Here is a 19,449-nt window from a genome sequence, read left to right on the forward strand (position 1 = left end):
TCTAGTGTGTCAGGGTTTATGGCAGGGGGAACAGGGTTGCAGCAGTCTAGTGTGTCAGGGTTTATGGCAGGGGAAACAGTGTTGCAGCAGTCTAGTGTGTCAGGGTTTATGGCAGGGGAAACAGGGTTGCAGCAGTCTAGTGTGTCAGGGTTTATGGCAGGGGAAACAGGGTTGCAGCAGTCTCGGGTGGGAATAATGACAAGTGAACCTGGGGAGCTTTGCGTTCACATTGTCCTAATAAAAAGGAACCGGACTGCAGAATTCAAGCAAATCAAACTCAGACCACATCTCAAGATGGTCTCAGTTCAGTTCGGTGGCTCTTTTGAGCGGTCTGAGTTCCTTTGGAGTGTTCACACTGTACAAAGAAAGAAGCGAACCGCACTGAGTTCGCAAAAATTGTCTGAAAGTGACCAAGTGTGAAAGCACCGTTAGGTGTTGTGCCAAAAGCTTAGCCCCAATTTGTTTAAGCCGAATGTTTAACCTTTTCTAAAACACCCACATACTATTAAATCAATGAGTTCCAAAATAGTTAAATGCTTCTAGAGACAAGTTTCTTTATTGTATTAGACAATAAGTATTCAGGTGTGGGTTAATATTCAACATACATCTCATTAGTGCAAACTAAAACAAGCGTTTAACATTTGAGACAGTTTTCAAACTTCAAAAGGAGACATGTGTTCAACTGACGGTTGAAATAAAGTAGGGTAGGACAATGTCACATCCACAAATACAGAGTTGGGGAGTAACAGCAAAACTGTTGTAAGATCACAGATAATTTAGAAAAACTAGATTACTTCTTGGATTACTTCCACATTTTCTAACACCTCTTAAAAGGAATGTAATCCAGAAGTAATCAGAATACGTTACGGAGTTTGGGCAATCCAAAAGTTGCGCCTCTGATTAGAATTTGACGGGTAACTAGTAACTGTAAAGGATTACATTCAGAAAGTAACCTACCCAACCCCAATTTGGAATAACCATCAGAGCCGTGACAAATTATTTTAAATGACAGATCATGATCAAAATATGAAAAATCTAAATACGAATAACTAAATCAATGTCAATTATTAGGGAAACAAAACATCGAACATTAGTGTCAGCTATAAACAAATACAATTTGTATATATATTTTGGGGTGTGTATGCCCCCACATATCAATATGGCATTAAGAGTTCATTGAGATTCCATAATCAAACCATATATAGGTAGCAGTAAAGAACACTCAACATGGCTTCTTGTCCAGACCAATGGACATGTATAGTGATTGCACAACAATACTGGCAGACTCAACACAAACATTCTTTAAACTCTTTTCAGAAAGAAGCAGCAACTATAACAAATTGTTGCAATGCAGGATGATTACAACTGAAGCAAAGCAATATTGACTAACTTGACTATCTTTCAGCTGCAAATGCACACACACACACACCCACCCACACACCACTTTGGCTACTCAATGCCCTTCACTGCTGACTTGGGATCAATTTTCTTACTGCTCCAGTGTTGGCATCAACCAAGAGCTAAACCAACTGGACCCAGAACAGCTTTAAAGCAGAGTAACCAGAACACATACAGAGGGACACTCAAACCAGCTGGAACGAGGGTGTGGGTCACAGATCTCTGCGGAGCAACAAGGAGCGCTGAGGGTTGTGTGTGTGTAAAGGCCTGGAGGTATAATGAGGTGCTGGTCAGAAAATCTGCTGCTCGAACAGAATCTTCTCAAAGCCTTGCGGCGCCGTATGGTAGAAGTCACTGAACTGGCAGTCTAAGATGGCGCTGTCATCCACTGGGACAGAAGAGAAAGATCAAATCAACAAGTCAGTGTTCAGTAGGATACTTTAGCAGGTATAACTCACTGACTGGATCTCAATTTAGCACTTCAGCGTTAGAAACCACATGGGAAACCCTGTGTGCCAGCAACAGCAAATAAACAGTAGTATTAAATTACCTTAACATCATATGCTACCAAAAGGAAGGATGTCAGTTTCAGCTGTGTACTTACTGCCCTCTTGTGGCAGAAAAATAGAACCATAAATATTTCAGGGGCAGATTTCCTAGGCATTGTTTTCCACTGGGAATTAACAAAATGGAGAGCAAGGGTTAACATATATGATGTTAATACAAGTTAAGAGAAATAACAAAATATGAATAAAACTTTGATATTGGTAGTTTTCCCTCCTGAGAAAGTAAGAATCAAATCAACATGTCACATGCGCTGAATACAACAAGTGTAGACTTGACCGTGAAATGCTGACTTACAAGCCCTTAACCAACAGTGCAGTTCAAGAAGAGTTTAAAAAAATATTTACCAAGTAGACTGAAGTAAAAAATATAATAAAAAGTAACACAATAAGAATAATGAGGCTAAATACAGGGGGCACTGGTACGGAGTCAGTGTGCAGGGGTACAGGCTAGTTGAGGTAATGTGTACATGTAGGTAGGGGTGAAGTGACCATGCATAAATAATAAAACAGCGAGTAGCAGCAATGTAAATTGTCCAGTGGCGGTTTTATTAATTGTTCAGCAGTCTTATGGCTTGGGGGTAGAAGCTGTTGAGGAGCCTTTTGGTCCTAGACTTGGCGCTCCAGTACCACTTGCTGTGCGGTAGCAGAGAAATAAATCTATAACTTGGGTGACTGAAGTCTCTGACAATTTTATGGGCTTTCCTCTGACACCGTCTATTATATAGGTCCTGGATGGCCGGAAGCTTGGCCCCAGTGATGTACTGGGCCGTCCTCACTACCCTCTGTAGCGCCTTATAGTCAGACGCCAAGCAGTTGCCATACCAGGCGGTGATCCAACCGGTCAGGACGCTCTCGATGGCGCAGCTGTAGAACCGTTTAAGGATCTGGGGACCCATGCCAAATCTTTTCAGTCTCCTGAGGGGGGAAAGGTTTTGTCGTGCCCTCTTCACGACTGTCTTGGTATGTTTGGACCATGAAGGTCCCTGTGCATGCAGCTGTGTACACACACACACACACTCACCATAAACCACTGGGAACACGGTGCCTCTGATCCCTGAAGCTGGACAGTGCATATTCTTCCCATTCAGATAGAGATTCAGCTCCACATGGTCATATGTGATGCCCTGAGACGAAAAAACAACTGATTAGATTCCCTGTACATCTTCTGGCTGAATTTCCCCTTAGCCTGTCCAGAGAGGAAGAGGTCAATCAAAAGGTTTCACTCTTGCCAAAATAAGCCCAATGTGTTTCTATGGGTTTATTTTGGACCTAAGCTTGTCGCCTGCCTTCCTGACTTTGGGACAGCAACTCCTACTGGGCAGAGACATGAGCATCTCTTCATTATGTACAAGTCCAAGAGGCATCTAAACAGCTTCTATCCCCAAGCAATAAGACTCCTGAACACCTAATCAAATGACTACCCAGACTATTTACATTGTCCCCCCTCTCCCCCTCTTTTACACCACTGCTACTCTGTTATCATCTATGCATAATCACTTTAATAACTCTACCTACATGTACATATTACCTCAACTAACCAGTGCCCCCACACATTGACTCTGTACATAGTCTCCCTATTGTTATTTTACTGCTGATCTTTAACTACTTGTAACTTTTATTTGTTATTCTTAGCCGTATTTTTTAAACTGCATTGTTGGGGCTCGTAAGTAAGCATTCACTGTTGTATTCGACGCATGTGACTTATACAACTCTATTTGATCTCTGACCTGGCCCAATCTACCTCTATAGAGGTGGGACTTCCTCCAAAACACCTTAAGTAGCCTCACCTGTCCAGAATCAGTGTGACAACCTAATGGACTGGAACAGAGATACTAATTCATCACCGACCGAACAATGGGAGTTGTTGTCCCAAAGGCAGGCCATTTCATTATTGACCTGCTTATCACCGTTTCCTACGTGGACAGGTTGACAGGAGTGGACCCACCCACTACACCTCTTCCGCTCTGACTGCAAGCATGACTGTGTAGTGTTTGGAGAACATGTTTATTGTGTAGTTTAAAGCTAAAGACTAATGTTTTTTTTCTCTGTATAACATGGATGCGTTACTGAGTAAGTAAGATGTTCGCATTCCTTTTTTTGCCTATGTAGTTGGTGTTGGACTCCCTTTTATCAGAAGATAATAATATTGCTGTGTTTCAACTATGCCATGTGCTTTCCTTGCTTTGTTAGAGATGTTATAGAGCATGTTCATTAACGCTTTAATAAAAACCTTGAGTATATGTATACAACAGGCTTAGTTGCACTACACCAGACCAGTCCACTCACCACAATGTCCCCCTCCTGTGGAAGGCTATTGGCAGGGAGGCGGTTCTTCTCCTCGTTGTTGTGATACATTGAGCCATCATGCCTCAGGACAAGGCTGTTGATGTCCTGCCCCATGGGGACCTGGTTCAGGTTCACCTTCTGAGTTGCCACACCTATCCCCCATATACCTGCACACAGATGTCAGAACCTTTAAAAACAAGCTTGCCAACACAAACCGTACAGTGCTGGTCTTCAAACCATTTTATTTGAAGTTCAGGAGGTGGAACTATATTGGTATATGGTCATTTCGACTACGAGGAGAGCATTCCTTCTAGTCAATGTTTTGGCTAGCTTGGACTGGCTTTTTTTGCTTTCCAGTATCGCTTCCAGCAACTATTGTTGGTGTGTAACCAGGCTGGTTCAGGACAGTAAGTATGTAGACTTCTACCCACACGTACCCCCAGTGGAGGCTGTGTACTGTAAATCCAAGAACCACTGGAGTGGACCGAGGGGAATCTCCTCTGCCTGTAGCCCTGATTCCGCCAGATGGCGCTATTATCCTTACGTCGTTTGTCATCGACGTTCTGCATTAAACTGCAGAGCTGGTAGTAAATACACTCGTGTCCCCTGTACATAAAACATCATCCATTCAGGCTGCAAATGCGTCATTCTCCTCCTTAACCTGATTTAATGGCCCGCCAACCTAAACAATTGTTAATATGCATACTGTCTTAACAAAACACAATATTCCAATTCAGCGCAGCAAGTAGCATTAGCCACTCTAGCATTGTGGTGAACAAATGTGTTTTGTTAAAACGGTATGCATATTCTCCCAGCCTTTTTTAGCCGGCGGAACATTCCATTAAGGAAACTACTTCTCCAGACTGAATGGAGGATGTTTTATGTACGAACCGGTCGCCGGGGGACAAGTGTATTACCAGCCGTGCAGTTCAATAAAATAGTGTATATTATTTTAACAAGATGGTCGAGTGACACTAACAATATACATCCCTGTCCTCAAAGATGGAAGGCAGGCGAGCGGAGGCAACACCAGGTGGGACCATTATAGCCAATGAAAGGACAGATAAGTGTGAACAGGCACAACGTTGCCGAAATGCCATGTGCGTCCACTTATCAGTACATTCATAACAACCTAACCATTACATAACGTATATTTGATCAAATAAGCCCCAGGTGGCAAATTAGAAATTACATTTGTTGACCAAGATCGATACTCATTGACCTCCATACAGACAGTTTTTGGACAGAGTAAACCCTTTCGCGTCGCCTCTTCCTGTCTGGTTTAATGCGAATGACAAACGACGTAAGGATAAGAGAGCCATCTAGCGGAAGCAGGGTTTTGACTAAGTGGTATAGAGCTATGACAGGAAGTGATTTAGGTTCAGGTTTGGATAATTAGGTTAGTTTGAAATAGGGTTAGCTAAAATCTGAGAGCGACTTCCGGGAATGCTTGCGAAACACACCTGTATGAAAGACTATGGAGAATAAATATGAGTTCATCATAGGAGGGCTGCAGCGCCGCCCACCGGTGATGTGAAGTAGATGCACGCTGGATGATCTCTGAGAAAGAAGTAACTGTACTGAACAAAAATATAAAAAACCGCAACATCCAACAAATTTACTGAGTTACAGTTCAAATAAGGGAATCAGTCAATTTAAATAAGTAGGCAATAATCTATGAATTTCACACAACAGAAGACGGCATTTTTTAGGGCTAAATCCATATTATGGCAAGAACAGCTCAAATAAGCCAAGAGAAACGACAGTCCGTCATTACTTTAAGACATGAAGGTCCGTCAATATGGACCAATTCAAGAACTTTGATAGTTTCTTCAAGTCCAGTCGCAAAAACCATCAAGCGCTATGATGAAACTGGCTCTCATGAAGACCGCCACAGGAAAGACCCAGAGTTACCACTGCTGCAGAGGATAAGTTCATTACATGTACCAGCCTCAGAAATTGCAGCCCAATAAATGTTTCAGAGTTCAAGTAACAGACTACTCGTCATCAACTGTTCCGAGGAGAATCAGGCCTTCATGGTCGAATTGCTGCAAAGAAACCACTACTGGCCTTTCTAGGGAGTTAAGCCACCGTGCTTCTACACCTGCATTGCTTGGTGTTTGGGGTTTTCGGCTGGGTTTCTGTACAGCACTTTGTGACATCAGCAGATGTATTTATAACGCCCTTCCTACATTTGATTGATACTAAAGGTCACCAATAATAAGAAGAGACATGCTTGGGCCAAGAAACACAAGTAATGGACATTAGACAGGTGGAAATCTGTCCTTTGGTCTGATGAGTCCAAATTTGAGATTTTGGTTCCAACTGCTGTGTCTTTGTGAGACGCAGAGCAGGTGAATGAATGATCTCTGCATTTGTGGTTCCCACCGTGAAGCATTGAGGAGGAGGTGTGATGGTGTGGGGGTGCTAGTGATACTGCCAGTGATTTATTTAGAATTCAAGACACACTTAACCAGCATGGCTACCACAGCCTTCTGTAGCGATACACCATCCCATCTGGTTTGAGCTTAATGGGACTATCATTTGTTTCTCAACAGGACAATGACCCAACACACCTCCAGGCTGTGTAAGGGCTATTTGACCAAGAAGAAAAGTGATAGTGCTGCATCAGATGACCTGGCTTCCACAATCAACCTACCTCAACCCAATTGAGATGGTTTGGGATGAGTTAAGATCGCAGATTGAAGAAAAAGCAGCCAACAAGTGCTCATTATATGTGGGAACTCCTTCAAGACTGTTGCTAAAGCATTCCACGTGAAGCTGGTTGAGAGAATGCCAAGCATGTGCAAAGCTCTCATCAAGGCAAAGGGTGGCTACTTTGAAGAATATAAAACATATTTAGATTTGTTTAATGCTTTTTTGGTTACTACATGATTCCATCTGTGTTATTTCATAGTTTTCATGTCTTCACTATTATTCTACAATGTAGAAAATAGTAAAAGACATAAAAAGCCTTGAGTAGGTGTGTCCAAACTTCTGACTGGTTTGGTGCCTGCATATATAATATATATATGCAGTTGTGTGAGGATCATGGTGCTGTGTGGCTGCACCCATCTGATCTTTCATTAGTGAAGTCACAGCCGTGTTGTCCTGTGCAGCACATAACCTATTGTAGCCGTATTCTTTACAGATCATGTAATTGGAGGTTGTATTAAGCTTATACCGGCCATTTACTATTACTATTACTTATACCGGCCATTTACTATTACTATTACCGGTCATTTACTATTGTATGTCATTTCCTTTTTTTTCAGAACCACACACACTCTTGGTTAAAACAATTTAAACAATACCTTGTGCTTTAACACATACTCTGTGCTGTGCAATTCCTGCTTTATGTGAATCAAGGTTATTAAACCACCTCAGCTGGAATCCTAACTGTCTGTCATATGTGCCCTTACAAGCACCTGGGAGAGAACACATTGTGCTCAGAAAACACTCAGAACATACAGTCCAACAGGTCCTCCTCCACTTCAAGGCCAAACAGGCCAGGGTTTGGAAAGTCAATAAGAAATAAAATAAAATTATTCCTTAGGTTGTTCATTTTCTCAATCTAAAGGCACAACCTAGATTCAAGAAAATGTCGTTGAACATGCCACTACTCAAACCTCGTGAAAAACTGACACGTTTTCATTTGTCAAAAACAACTTACACCGAAGGAGTGCCTTTGATTTGAAGGCGTGCACATGCGCAGTTCAGCGCAAGATGACCGTTAGACCCGATGACCAAAGTCCATTATAGCCATGACCATCGTCATATTGTAGCTGTAGACCTGTCTTATCCTAACCTGTTACGAAAAGTCACCAAGGACAAAAGTTGGATTCAGACGTCCATTTTATAGCGAGTGACACACTTTACATCTGGTAAGTAATAGTTTCTAGATATTATACATATTTTGTTGACAGACCGTTTTTTTTGGTGATGTCGGCTATATTGTAAAGTTAAGGTAATTTCCCGTTACCAGCCACCAGAGTGAATCACAACTCGGGGAATTGTTATTATATTATACAAACTTCCGATGTTACGTCCCAAAGCTACCCTGCCTGATGCGCGCACACCAAATGATATTCCCCATAGTTCCTTATCCATTTGATCTCCCACACAAAGACAGGCAGGTGGACAGTAACGTTAACGTTACATGGACGCATGTTCAATCATTACCTGTGGACTGGATCTTGAACTCAAAGTAACTCTTGTTTTGGTGCAGGGGAGCGTTGGCGAGGCAACCCCCGGTGCCACATATTCTCCGGCCACTCTTCACGATGACCACATCCGTGCCTGTACAAGAAAAACATCTATATTAGTATTTTATTTACGACGGCGTTGTCAAAAACAGCCAGCTGAACAGTAGCTAGGTCAACCCCATCGCCATTCTCTCGAAGATTTCCAGCTTAAAACAACGAACCGTCAGAAATATTTCCTCTCACCCATATGATGCGTGTCTAACTGGACGTTAGGCATTTCTTTGAGGGGAATATGCCCCGTTCCCCCATCTCCGCAGCATCCCAGACAACACGTAAACAGTGCAGCCATTCTTGTGCTAAAATATTACCCGGAAATAGTCACGCCGAAGAAGTCAACAAGAGCTGAAGGAGCTCATGAGAAAACTACCATCATAATGAACCAGCGACACCTGGTGGCCGTCATACCACAGTGCCATGAGCCATATATGCGCTCCTTTCCAATGCGTCCAATCACATTGCTTATAAAGCAGCGACTCCTGATGGCATGGAAACAAGGGAAGAAAATCAAGGTCAAAATGATTTTTTTTTTACACGTGACTTAGTAGCAATTGGTTATCAATGTGTCAAGCTTGGTACACATGGCATGATCAAATGTGTGTAGAGTGGGAATTCCATCTGGGATCAAATAACGGGGCAAATGTCTGTAATGAGCACCAATATTGTTGCTGGGTAGGCCTACATGTCGTCAGTTAAAAAAGGAGCCAGTTCAGTAGCCTATCACCAAGTCTTTTGAGAGCACTTCCAATAGGCTACTTTGTATCCATGCACTGGGTATCAGTGGGGATGAAAATTACAATGCAAATTGACATGCACTATTGCCTGACGTTCAAACTTCACACTTAAGAATCGATTAACGTTACTTCAAGTTCATAATGACGTATACAAATGGTGCGATAGCGGCAGTGATCAAAATCCGGGTGACTAAGAACCTAATGGTTGACAATCTTTCACGCTGTAAAAATGTTTTGCATAGCAACAGCCCGCCTCCCCTCTCCAATTTGAAGGGATCCTCTATATTGTTCCTACTGAAAAATAAAACGCATCTTGTTCTTTAAAATAAAAAAAATATGTACTTAAAAAAACGCTGCCATTAATATCACTGAGATGTTTTTACTTTCTGCGCGCCACTGTATCAGGCGCGTACTATAGTGCGCGCTATTTGGAGCTGGAAGGTTCGCTAGTGTAGTGCTGTGGTCATGAAATGGTTAATTTTTTCTCCCGGAAAGGGCGAAGTCTGCACAGCAACAAGCGCCATGATTGCGTTGCACTGTGCGTCTCAGCAGCTGGTAAGTGTTTTTTTTTGTCCAGTTGCATGTTGCTATACGCTTTCAAAAGCTGTCATAACCATCCTCAATACCGTGCCAATAGGACATACTCGTGTGTGATCTAATTTATAGACTGAAACTTGTTTATACTGAGTGGTAATCGTTGGTGGAAGTTTGTGTTTATGCAGCATAGCTTATATTGCTAAGGATACGTTTCAGCAGGCTATTAACATTAAATCAGAAGTCAAATCGAAAGTGAGTGGGAACTTAGTCGTTACCATCTCATCTATATATAGACCAGTTGGATGAAACGGCTGTGTCGTGATTGCGTGATATCCCGTCTCATAAAAAAAAAACATCGAGTGTGAACACTAAACTAGGTCGTTGAACATAGGAAAAACAAATAGGGACTGTTGCGATAGGTTTTTCACTGTAGCCAAATAGTCTATACATCCAGGCATGATGTTCCACTGCGCTTTCTATTTTCATATTTTACGCGGGTACATCGACACCTCATTTTCCTTTTTTAGGGTGGCTGAATTTTAACACCAGTCGCTGGAGTGGATAGTCTGTGCGTTTTATCCAAAGTGTTGTCATGCGTAATTCTATTGATGTGCATTTCCACCATCACTACCTGTGAATTATTGCGCTGTTGGGTGATGTAGCTAAACAAACGGGTATGTTTAACTGACGGATAGTGTATTGATCTATTATTTTCGATTTATTCGCCACTCAATCCTGGTTGTATTTTATTTCAGAACACCATGGAGCTTCTAGAGGAGGACCTGACTTGCCCAATTTGCTGCTGTCTCTTTGAGGACCCCCGAGTTCTGCCGTGCTCACACAGCTTCTGCAAGAAGTGCTTGGAGGGGATTCTGGAGGGGAACAACCGAGGACCTGTTTGGAGACCCCCGTTCAAATGCCCCAGTTGCCGCAAGGAGACTCCTCAAAACGGCATAAACAGCCTTCAGATCAACTACTCGTTACGTGGAATCGTTGAGAAATACAACCAAATCAGAGTGTTGCCCAGGATGGCCCTGTGCAAACACCACAGTGGTCAACCGCTTAATATATTCTGTGCCACAGACTTGAAACTTATTTGTGGATTTTGTGCAACAACTGACGACCATAAAGGACATACATTCTGTGCCCTGGAAGACGCGTACAAGCAGGAGAAATCCGCATTTGAGGAGCTGTCCCAGGGAGTGGAGAGCTGGCACAGCACGGATATTCTATCCTGCCTGGAGACACTGGAAGCCAGTAAGAAAAAGGCGCTCCAGTTAGTTTCCAGGGACGCAGAGAAAGTAACCGAATATTTTGTCAAACTGATCAACGCCCTGGACCACAAAAAGAACGAGATCCTCTCAGATTTTGAGACGCTGAAGTTGGTGGTGATGCAAGCCTACGACCCAGAGATCAATAAATTGAGCGATGCGTTGGTGGAGCAGAAGCGCGCTCTCAGCATCGCCGAGTCCTTCAGGAATGTGACCGACCCCCTTTGCTTTCTCGAGCAGATGCAGAAGTTCAGGGAGAAGTTGCGCGTTGTCCGGGAAACTCCGCTGCCCTCCCGGACAGACATGGACGTCGGTCCCCTGGTCAGGAATTTTGACGTCAAAAACTGGGACTCGATGAAGCTCAAAGATGTGGACAAGCTCTCCGTTCCGCACGAGAGTGGCGTGTATAGCTCAACGACCCCGCATTCCGGCGGCAGAGCGCTGGGGAGAGTGGTCGTGTTTTTTGTGTGCCTTTTATGCGCTCTGGTCCTTCTGCAGCCGGACAGCCTGACCGCGGTATCAGCCCAAATCTCCTCGCTCGGCCATGTCTACCTGCCAGTGCTGTCTGGATGGCTGGAACTGGCTCACGGTGCGTGGCAGTGCTGGGGAGAGGTAGTGGATGCCTGCGTTGCCTGGTGGGTGCGTTTCTGAACTGTATCCCGAACCTCTTTAAGACACCTGCCGATTTTCTTGACCGCCTTGTAAAACAACTAGCGAATTTCTTAGCCATTGTACATTTCTTTAGATTTCCCGAGTGTTATTTTTGCTACATGGATCTAAAGCAAGCAATGTCCATGCTATAAGTAGATTTATAGCAAACACTAGAAAGCTATTCAAGTATTTAGAAGCACATATGTATCATGCTTTGTGAATATATATATGATCTAAACGTAGAACAACCATACAACACTAAGTCAAATGAAAACACTATTGCAGTACATTACATGTTGTCATTTGAGAACGCTATTCTGGTGAATGTTAAGCATCAACTCTGACCAGAAACACCATCCATCCTTCTCCAAGCCATAAGATCGATCACACAGGTCAGTCTGGCACCTCAGGAGATTTCTTTTACTATACATTCCACAGGCTAGATGGTAGAATAGGCCTAATATTTACATCGAGTTTAAGTGCTGTCGTTTATTTTTGCCTTACTTTAATTGACCATCTGTTGAGTTGTCATAATGCCTCATACCCTGTCACCAGACTCGTTTTTTGCCTAATAAAACAAAAAATTTGGTCTTTTCCTTCATCTTTATTTTTGAGTGACTGAGGGGATTTCACAAATTGTGGAGGCACTTTTTTTCGCACGTGTAGGCTACTTTACGGTCAAGGTCATAAATGAAGCTTCAATTGGTGTGCCTGCACACTGCTCACGTGACATGAAATACCATGCACCTGCACAGGCGTTCAAATGCTCGTTTGATGTTTGTCTTCCCCGTGGATCGGTCATCACTGCGCGATTTAACCTCCACGGGGCCAAGGTTCAATGTTGCATAACTAGGCCTATAGAAAAAAACGGCTTCGCTTGTCTAAATATATCATATAGTAACTTAATTTGCATTATTCAAAAACATGATGTATTGGCCTTTAGGCCTAGGTTACGTTATGACCAGAATGACGATTGTTTTTTGGCCGTATGCATTGGGCCTATACATTTTTTTTGTGCAAAATTGAAAGGCAATGAGCCAAATCTAATTATTAAATTCCATTTAGAACAACTAATTAAACATGTATGGGATTAAATTGATTTAATCAACTCTCCCAGTGAATGTCAATGTGTACGCAACATTGAATGCCACGGATTGTCATATGGCCATAGTTTGCCGACTGGCCCGTTATGCAGTCTATGCATGTTGCAAGTAGATGACGGAAGAGCAATTCTTACTTTAACAGGCTATACTCAATAGATCCATCCCATATGCAACATTGTCTAGAAGCAACAATATAGGCCTACATTGGGCCATACGTTTTAATGAAAATTGGGCATTGCATCCATTGGACATGTGCGGTTTTAATTTTTCTGAAGGAACGAAATCCTGATGGAAATCCCAGGATCAGACCACAACAAAAACCTGATGTAAGCACCGACCAGAATTCAGTACCAACGTCACGGCATGTATAGGCCTAGGCTATATATAGCCCTACTGTTACCAGGCAAATAACGGATGAAAATGTAAAGTTGTCTTTCTCTTTACTATAATAACTAAATAATATCTAATAGGCTACTTCAAATAAATACATATACTGATATTATGAAATTTGGCAATCGATGCATTTATCTAAATACACCCAAAATATTGGGTGATGGCATGATGACCGACTTGGTGCCAGCATGCATAACGATCTTATATAATGATTATCGTAGGCCTACCGTATTTTTCTAACACTTCCTATTAACGCTTAAAAATGCAACGAAATTCAACATATTGAATAATATTCCGTGGGAATAGCATAAAGGGCTACCCTAATGGTCTATGGCGCGCAATCCACAGAACTGTGGCTCCGAAAGGCCTCTTTGCAATTAAATAAGCCACTGAAGTCATATTTAGACCCCAAAACGTTATCGACCAAATAAATTATATTACAGTACTATTATGATAAACATCAGGGGTTTAAGAATATATTACAATAGCTATAGCCTACAATTCCTCTCCATAAATCTGACTAGTGAATTGTATAATTTCTAAAGTAAAATGATTTGTCTCATATGAAGGAACATGTGAATGCATGGCTAGAATAAAACATTAACAAATTATTGGTAGCCTATAGCTGACCAGATGAAATCAAATGAGCAACGAGATACTATACAGAATGCCTGGCAAACACTTTTGGATTCCCAAAAATCAAAAATACAAAATGTTATATTTCAAAGGCATTGTAAGACGTAGCCTAAATAGGCCTTTAACTAAATATTATTAAGTAATTGCACAACATAAAGCATGGCAAAGTCATTTGGCAGATTATTAAAATACATTTGACTATGTGAATAGGAATTAATAAAACGAAATGGGTGCTCTTCAAAATAGTTTGAAGAGAAAATACCCAAAATAGCCTAAATAAAAAGTATAATATTCTTTCGATAATAACCTTCAGTGACAAAGGTTGGGAAGTAAAATATAAATGCATAGGACTATTTTCGAGCAGGTAAAGCAGTCTATACCTACGGCCTGTTTACAATAAAGTCCCCTGAGAAATTTAGGCTATCGCCTCTGGTGAATAAGTTTGCAAAAATAATTTAACGATCGTCTTATTTCAGGATATAATTGATTGTTTTCATATGTAGCATTTAAAATATAGCATAACTCGTGGGCTGCGTGTGCATACTTTCGAGATGGTAGAGCGCAATGTGTGAGGTGCTTAAGGCCTTAAGGCCTATTTGCCAGAGACAAAATGGAACACCTTGCTTTATTTTCTTATAGCAAAATAAAGTTACAATTAGCCTAAAAATAAGATATGCAAGCATAACCCATGCACTGCTAAAACCATGACTTTCGGTTTCTGTCCATGGCAGTTTCATAAGCCCTTTTCCCTTCAAATGGCATTGCATCGCTCAGCGTCATTTGCTTGTCACAAAATGTGTGGTTCCAAATCAAGCCAGAGAAAATGTATTTACTGAAGTTTCACAATAGTAAAATACACACTAGAATATAGGGATGGTGTTGTTTGGTTAAGACATTCGACTGAAAATCTCATCCTCTGATTTTAGACTATGGACTAGTTGGGCTCATCTTGATAACTGGCGACTGGGTTTAGGACATGAGTGATAAATTCCTCTATAAAATCTGATTATTAAAAGCCTTTGTCTATGTTAGCTGGCACAACCAATATGTAGACTATCCGCTTTTAAACAGATTTGGGACATTTCAAACAGGCTAGGCCAAGTTCCCTGATAGGCTGAACAAGCATCCAATTTCATGCAAACATTTCACCTATCTAAATAACAATTGACAGAAAAGTATAGACCAAGTGTTATAGCCTCTCTGCAGATTACATTTGGTGAGTGTGATCATGCATGGCCTTGCAGGAACTCGTATGGGCTCAAAAATATTACGGACCTTTTTTAGACCTGTATCAAAGTTATGCTAATGATGGGCCTACATGCGACCGCTACGCTGCGGTAGTCTTCCTGTTTGCCCATGAGCCCCACCCAGATTTTTCAGGTTGTCCCAATTGAAAATAGGACGACCGGTGACTTTACCGCTGTAGAAAGGTGTGAAACTCGCCGTATGACAAGCTCGCAGGTAACATTCACGAGTGTTTGGCAAAGTGATGATAGATGCTAGAAATATTAGGCTAATTGTACACAAGATTATAAATCTTCAGCCTATAGCTTGCTAAAAATTTATAGGCCAATGGCCAAATTGGATTCAGTTATCTAGCCATTTGGCTACGGTCATTTACTCTGGCTGAAAAGACAACCACCCCCAAAAGCCTCAACTAGGGTTAAATTACTATACATATTAAAACAGATCTTGACATTATCAGTGTGTGGAATATAAAAAATAAAAACTAGAAAAGCAAACTTACCCTCTGAATAGGCCCACATATGCTAACCATTCAAATTGAACTGATGCAAATTAGACAAGTGTGGCTTGCTTTAGGCCTACACAGGTGGTAGGTTCCAATCCCACAGGCCTATCCTTGCATAAAATAATACTCTGATGATTTGTGAACTTAAGTCAGCAGTGTAAGGGTATAGGTCTAATGTGGAACATTTTTCACAAGAGCTGGTGCAAGTTATACATACACCTTATAGAGATCAAATATATGGTAGATTGAGAAATTTATTTGTATCATTTCAATAGTTGGGTTTTCTCTGAAGATAATTATTGGCATAACCCCATGAGTTTGTTTGGCGTGAAAGGACACAAACAGCATCCGACTGGGCAAAAACTGGTTAAATCAACATTGTTTCCACATTTCAACCTACGTCCCTCACCCAAAAACTAATTGGATTAGCAAAAAGATTCAAGTTGAGAGCATTTTTTTTTTTCGCACCAAATTTTAAAACCTAAATCCAATGACATGGTTAATTTAGTTGATTTCACATTAGTTGACAACTCATCCAAATGTAAATCAAAACTAGACATTGGACTGACATCTGCGCCCAGAGGGATGGTAGCCTAGTTGTGTGTGGTAACTTACAAGGACTGAAACATGAGAATAAAATAAAAGGTTCACCCTTTCAAAACGTTTATTAGAAAATGCAGCACATGTGAGTTTACATAAAAAAGTAAAGGAGTATGGGGCCAACTAAATCATGCAAACAAGTAATTTAATGTGCAAAGATAGTTCAAATGGATATAAAAATGCATGAACATGTTCCAAAGCAATGAACTATAAAATACAACAGTCCTAGTTGTAAAATGAATTAGAATGGAAATAAAATGGACAAAAGCAACTTAAAACCTCATGTCTGTACCTGTCATAAAGATGACACACTGCGTCCCTCTCGGTGTCTCCCCTCCTCCTCCTGCGCATCGTTCTCCCGTACTGCGCGTGAGGGATGCATGCAGACAGACTCGCAGCGAGCGGTCAGCTTTGCTTCAGCAGCACGAGCAATACTGGAGGCTTCAGCAGTAGTTTTAACTCCAATATTTACGTGCTGCTACAGCAAGGCAGCCAGTGACGAGGCAGGTGGATCCCATACACACACACTCTTCTGGATGGTTCCACAGATGCCCGTCTGTCCAGGCGTTACTGCTGCAGCACAGTATGGCCTGCATCTCTGTGTAACCCACAAACCATTCTGTGCTGCTACAGCACAACCAGCTCCATCTCATTCACACATCCTCGCAGACTCCAGCTCCCTCTCCTGCATACACTCATCCTGACTCACTCTCTCCCCTCCTTGCTCTCTCAAACACATCCCCTTTCTCTCTCTCACACACATCCCCTTTCTCTCTCACACACACATCCCCTTTCTCTCTCACATCCCCTTTCTCTCACACACACACACCCAACTCCCCTCTCATATTTATATATATATTAATATATATACACACACACCTTTCTTTCACTCACACACCCAACTCCCCTCTCTCATATATATATATATATATATATATATATATATATATATATATATATATATATATATATATATCTTTCTTTCACTCACACACACACACCCAACTCCCCTCTCATATATATATATATATATATTATATATATATATATATATCTTTCTTTCTCTCACACACACACCCAACTCCCCCCTCTCATATATATATATATATCTATCTTTCTTTCACTCACACACACATCGTCTCTGTGGCTGAAGGGAACTCCAAGACTCTCCAACCATCTGAAAACACAGGAAGGATGGGGTCAGGTCAGGTAATTAGCTAAATAAAGGAAAAACACTTCTCTTCTATAACTGTCACGTACGTGTGTGTGATTGATCTATATAGATTTATTTATTATGGCAGATTGAGTCCGGATCAGCTAAATTGAAGGGAAGATGCGGTTTCAATCAGTTCCTATAAGGGAAACCGGGCCAGTTTTACTAAGCCAAATTATGGTGCAACGTCTATAAACCTGGCCCCAAGTCTTGGGTTAGAGTGAAAAGCATTCATCTTCATAGTCTTTTTTGTTCCCAAAATGAACTGACCAATATGAAACCTCAGACATGTTAGTGTCTTAAATTACTCAACAAAACAAATCTGATAATTGCAATACATTTAGAAAATAATGCTAATTTTGAAAGAGCTCAGTTAAAATGAATGATCTCAGAATCCAATATTACTCACTCCATCCCCTAAAGTCAGAAGAGGTACTACTATGAGACAACAACCATAGCATGACAAAGGGACATAAATATCAAGTCTCAATGTCAATGTTACTTGACACTTATTGAAAATGAATAGCCCCTAACGCTGCTAAGTAACATTTAGTCTACGGAAAAGAAAACCGTGGTTGACGGACGTTGAAGGATGTTTTATTCACACATCTGGTCAAAAAGGGAAGCTATTGAAAGGCAGGTCAGCAACATATACAAACAGGGTTTAAAGTGACAAGCGTTATGGTGTGGTATTAACTTGCATCACAATTATGGTTACCCTAGTTTCCAAATATCACTTGCTTCTGCTGATTTCATCAAGTCCAATAACCACTCCAATACCACTAATGCACAATTCAACAGCTGCCCAACACCACCAACAGATTAAAAAAAAGGTACATCGAAGACCATTAATTAGTTGATGATCCACTTCCCCCTGGCATGACAGAGATAGCATTTTCAAAAATGATTGGTGTAACTTATTAGAAAGGGTGCATGTACATGTGTTTAAATAAAAAGCCATGAATCTGTAAAACAGAGGCATCCTAAAGGACATGGAATACCACCACCTTGAACGACAACTGGATGTTGTCAGAGATTCAAATAAACCTTTTGAGAAATGCATCAGACATTGTAGAGCAGATAATAGGTGTTTTCCATTCCCTACAGGTGTTTATACTGATTAACAAACAATGACGTCATCTGTCATCTTGGACAGGACTGTGGGTGTATATAAGGAAATAACCCAGAGTTAACGCCGTGCTATGTTGGGAGATGGGCCTCTGTATTACAGGGTAGGAGCAGAGAAGTGTACACACACACACACACCTCTTACCTAAAATCACACAACATTCAAAAACATAGTAACACATTTAGCCTAGTATTTTCAAACAAGATTAGATTCACTCAAGTTATACCAACCAATGAGAAGACGTAACGTAAAAGTCATTTCAGCAAAATATATTGCAAAGTACACCTGCTGATACTGAATGCATGTCTGAATTTGAGATAAGTGAACCCTTGGTCCCTTTACACTCTCCCTCTTACACACAAAAATATTTCCAGTATTACATAACTTATCCATTTCAGATCTTATAGTTTTCACGTTGGTACAGGACTCCATGTTAAGGATGATATACAAAAGCTACATGAGCATTGCTAATGCCTGCTAAATTGTGTCTATAGAACATAGGCTCCCCGTGAACTTAACCAGGACGGAGACACACAAACCATCTCTCCCAATATTAATTTGGACAAGGTGGGCCAAGACATGCTAGAACACTAATGACTGATGGATTTCTGTTTGTTGTGACAAACTTGATCATTTTTCAGAAGGGCGATACAGGTACAAAAACAATCAAATGCAAACAAAAAGATGACCAGCCCATTTCTACTTGGATTCATAGACAGTAAGATGAAACCCAGTTTCCTTCATACTGAATTTAGCAACAGATGCAATGTCACCACTCAATCTCTCAGAGAATGAGTCAAAAAGCCACCGAAAACTAAATGTGCAGCACAGCAAACCACAAATGACTCCTAGATATGAGGTCACTTAAATTTGTCCCCCTTTCAAAGGAGGTTTTAGGATTGGGACTCAACTGCAACAAG

At 41.3% G+C, this 19,449-nt stretch overlaps 2 protein-coding genes across 6 annotated transcripts in view; one reads left to right on the plus strand and one right to left on the minus strand.

The window, feature by feature from the left end:
* Window positions 1–529: 529 nt before the first annotated feature.
* The window catches only part of LOC135519044 (SPRY domain-containing protein 7), a 42,597-nt gene continuing 23,677 nt past the window's right edge, over window positions 530–19,449 (minus strand). The window contains exons 2-6 of one of the 3 annotated variants that reach the window (XM_064944086.1): window positions 17,316–17,364; window positions 8,433–8,549; window positions 4,251–4,417; window positions 2,986–3,088; window positions 530–1,786 (exon numbers count right to left, since the gene is read on the minus strand). In XM_064944086.1, coding sequence (XP_064800158.1) covers window positions 1,689–1,786; window positions 2,986–3,088; window positions 4,251–4,417; window positions 8,433–8,549; window positions 17,316–17,364 — 534 coding nt within the window. In that variant the 3' untranslated portion in view covers window positions 530–1,688. Of the gene's footprint in view, window positions 1,787–2,985; window positions 3,089–4,250; window positions 4,418–8,432; window positions 8,550–8,698; window positions 8,805–16,479; window positions 16,610–17,315; window positions 17,365–19,449 lie in introns of those variants that run through there. The other 2 variants (XM_064944087.1, XM_064944085.1) reach the window with 2 other exon arrangements.
* Window positions 8,890–12,301, plus strand: trim13 (tripartite motif containing 13). Of its 3 annotated transcripts, none has more exons than XM_064944082.1 (2): window positions 8,890–9,024; window positions 10,539–12,301. In XM_064944082.1, the coding sequence occupies exons 1-2, from the start codon at window positions 8,890–8,892 to the stop codon at window positions 11,703–11,705; spliced, it is 1,302 nt and encodes a 433-aa protein (XP_064800154.1). In that variant the 3' UTR covers window positions 11,706–12,301. The 3 variants fall into 3 exon arrangements, with proteins under 3 accessions (XP_064800154.1, XP_064800155.1, XP_064800156.1); XM_064944083.1 differs by lacking the exon at window positions 8,890–9,024 and adding an exon at window positions 9,697–9,801; XM_064944084.1 differs by lacking the exon at window positions 8,890–9,024 and adding an exon at window positions 9,901–10,457.

Source organism: Oncorhynchus masou, chromosome 29, assembly GCF_036934945.1.
Source record: "Oncorhynchus masou masou isolate Uvic2021 chromosome 29, UVic_Omas_1.1, whole genome shotgun sequence".
Classification (NCBI taxonomy): Eukaryota; Metazoa; Chordata; class Actinopteri; order Salmoniformes; family Salmonidae; genus Oncorhynchus; species Oncorhynchus masou.

Coding starts and splice junctions, on each gene's coding strand:
- trim13 (XM_064944082.1), top strand. CDS start 8,890: ATGAACCAGCGACACCTGGTGGCCGTCATACCACAGTGCCATGAGCCA. Junction 9,025..10,538: donor AACAAGGGAAGAAAATCAAG/GTCAAAATGATT, acceptor ATTTTATTTCAG/AACACCATGGAGCTTCTAGA.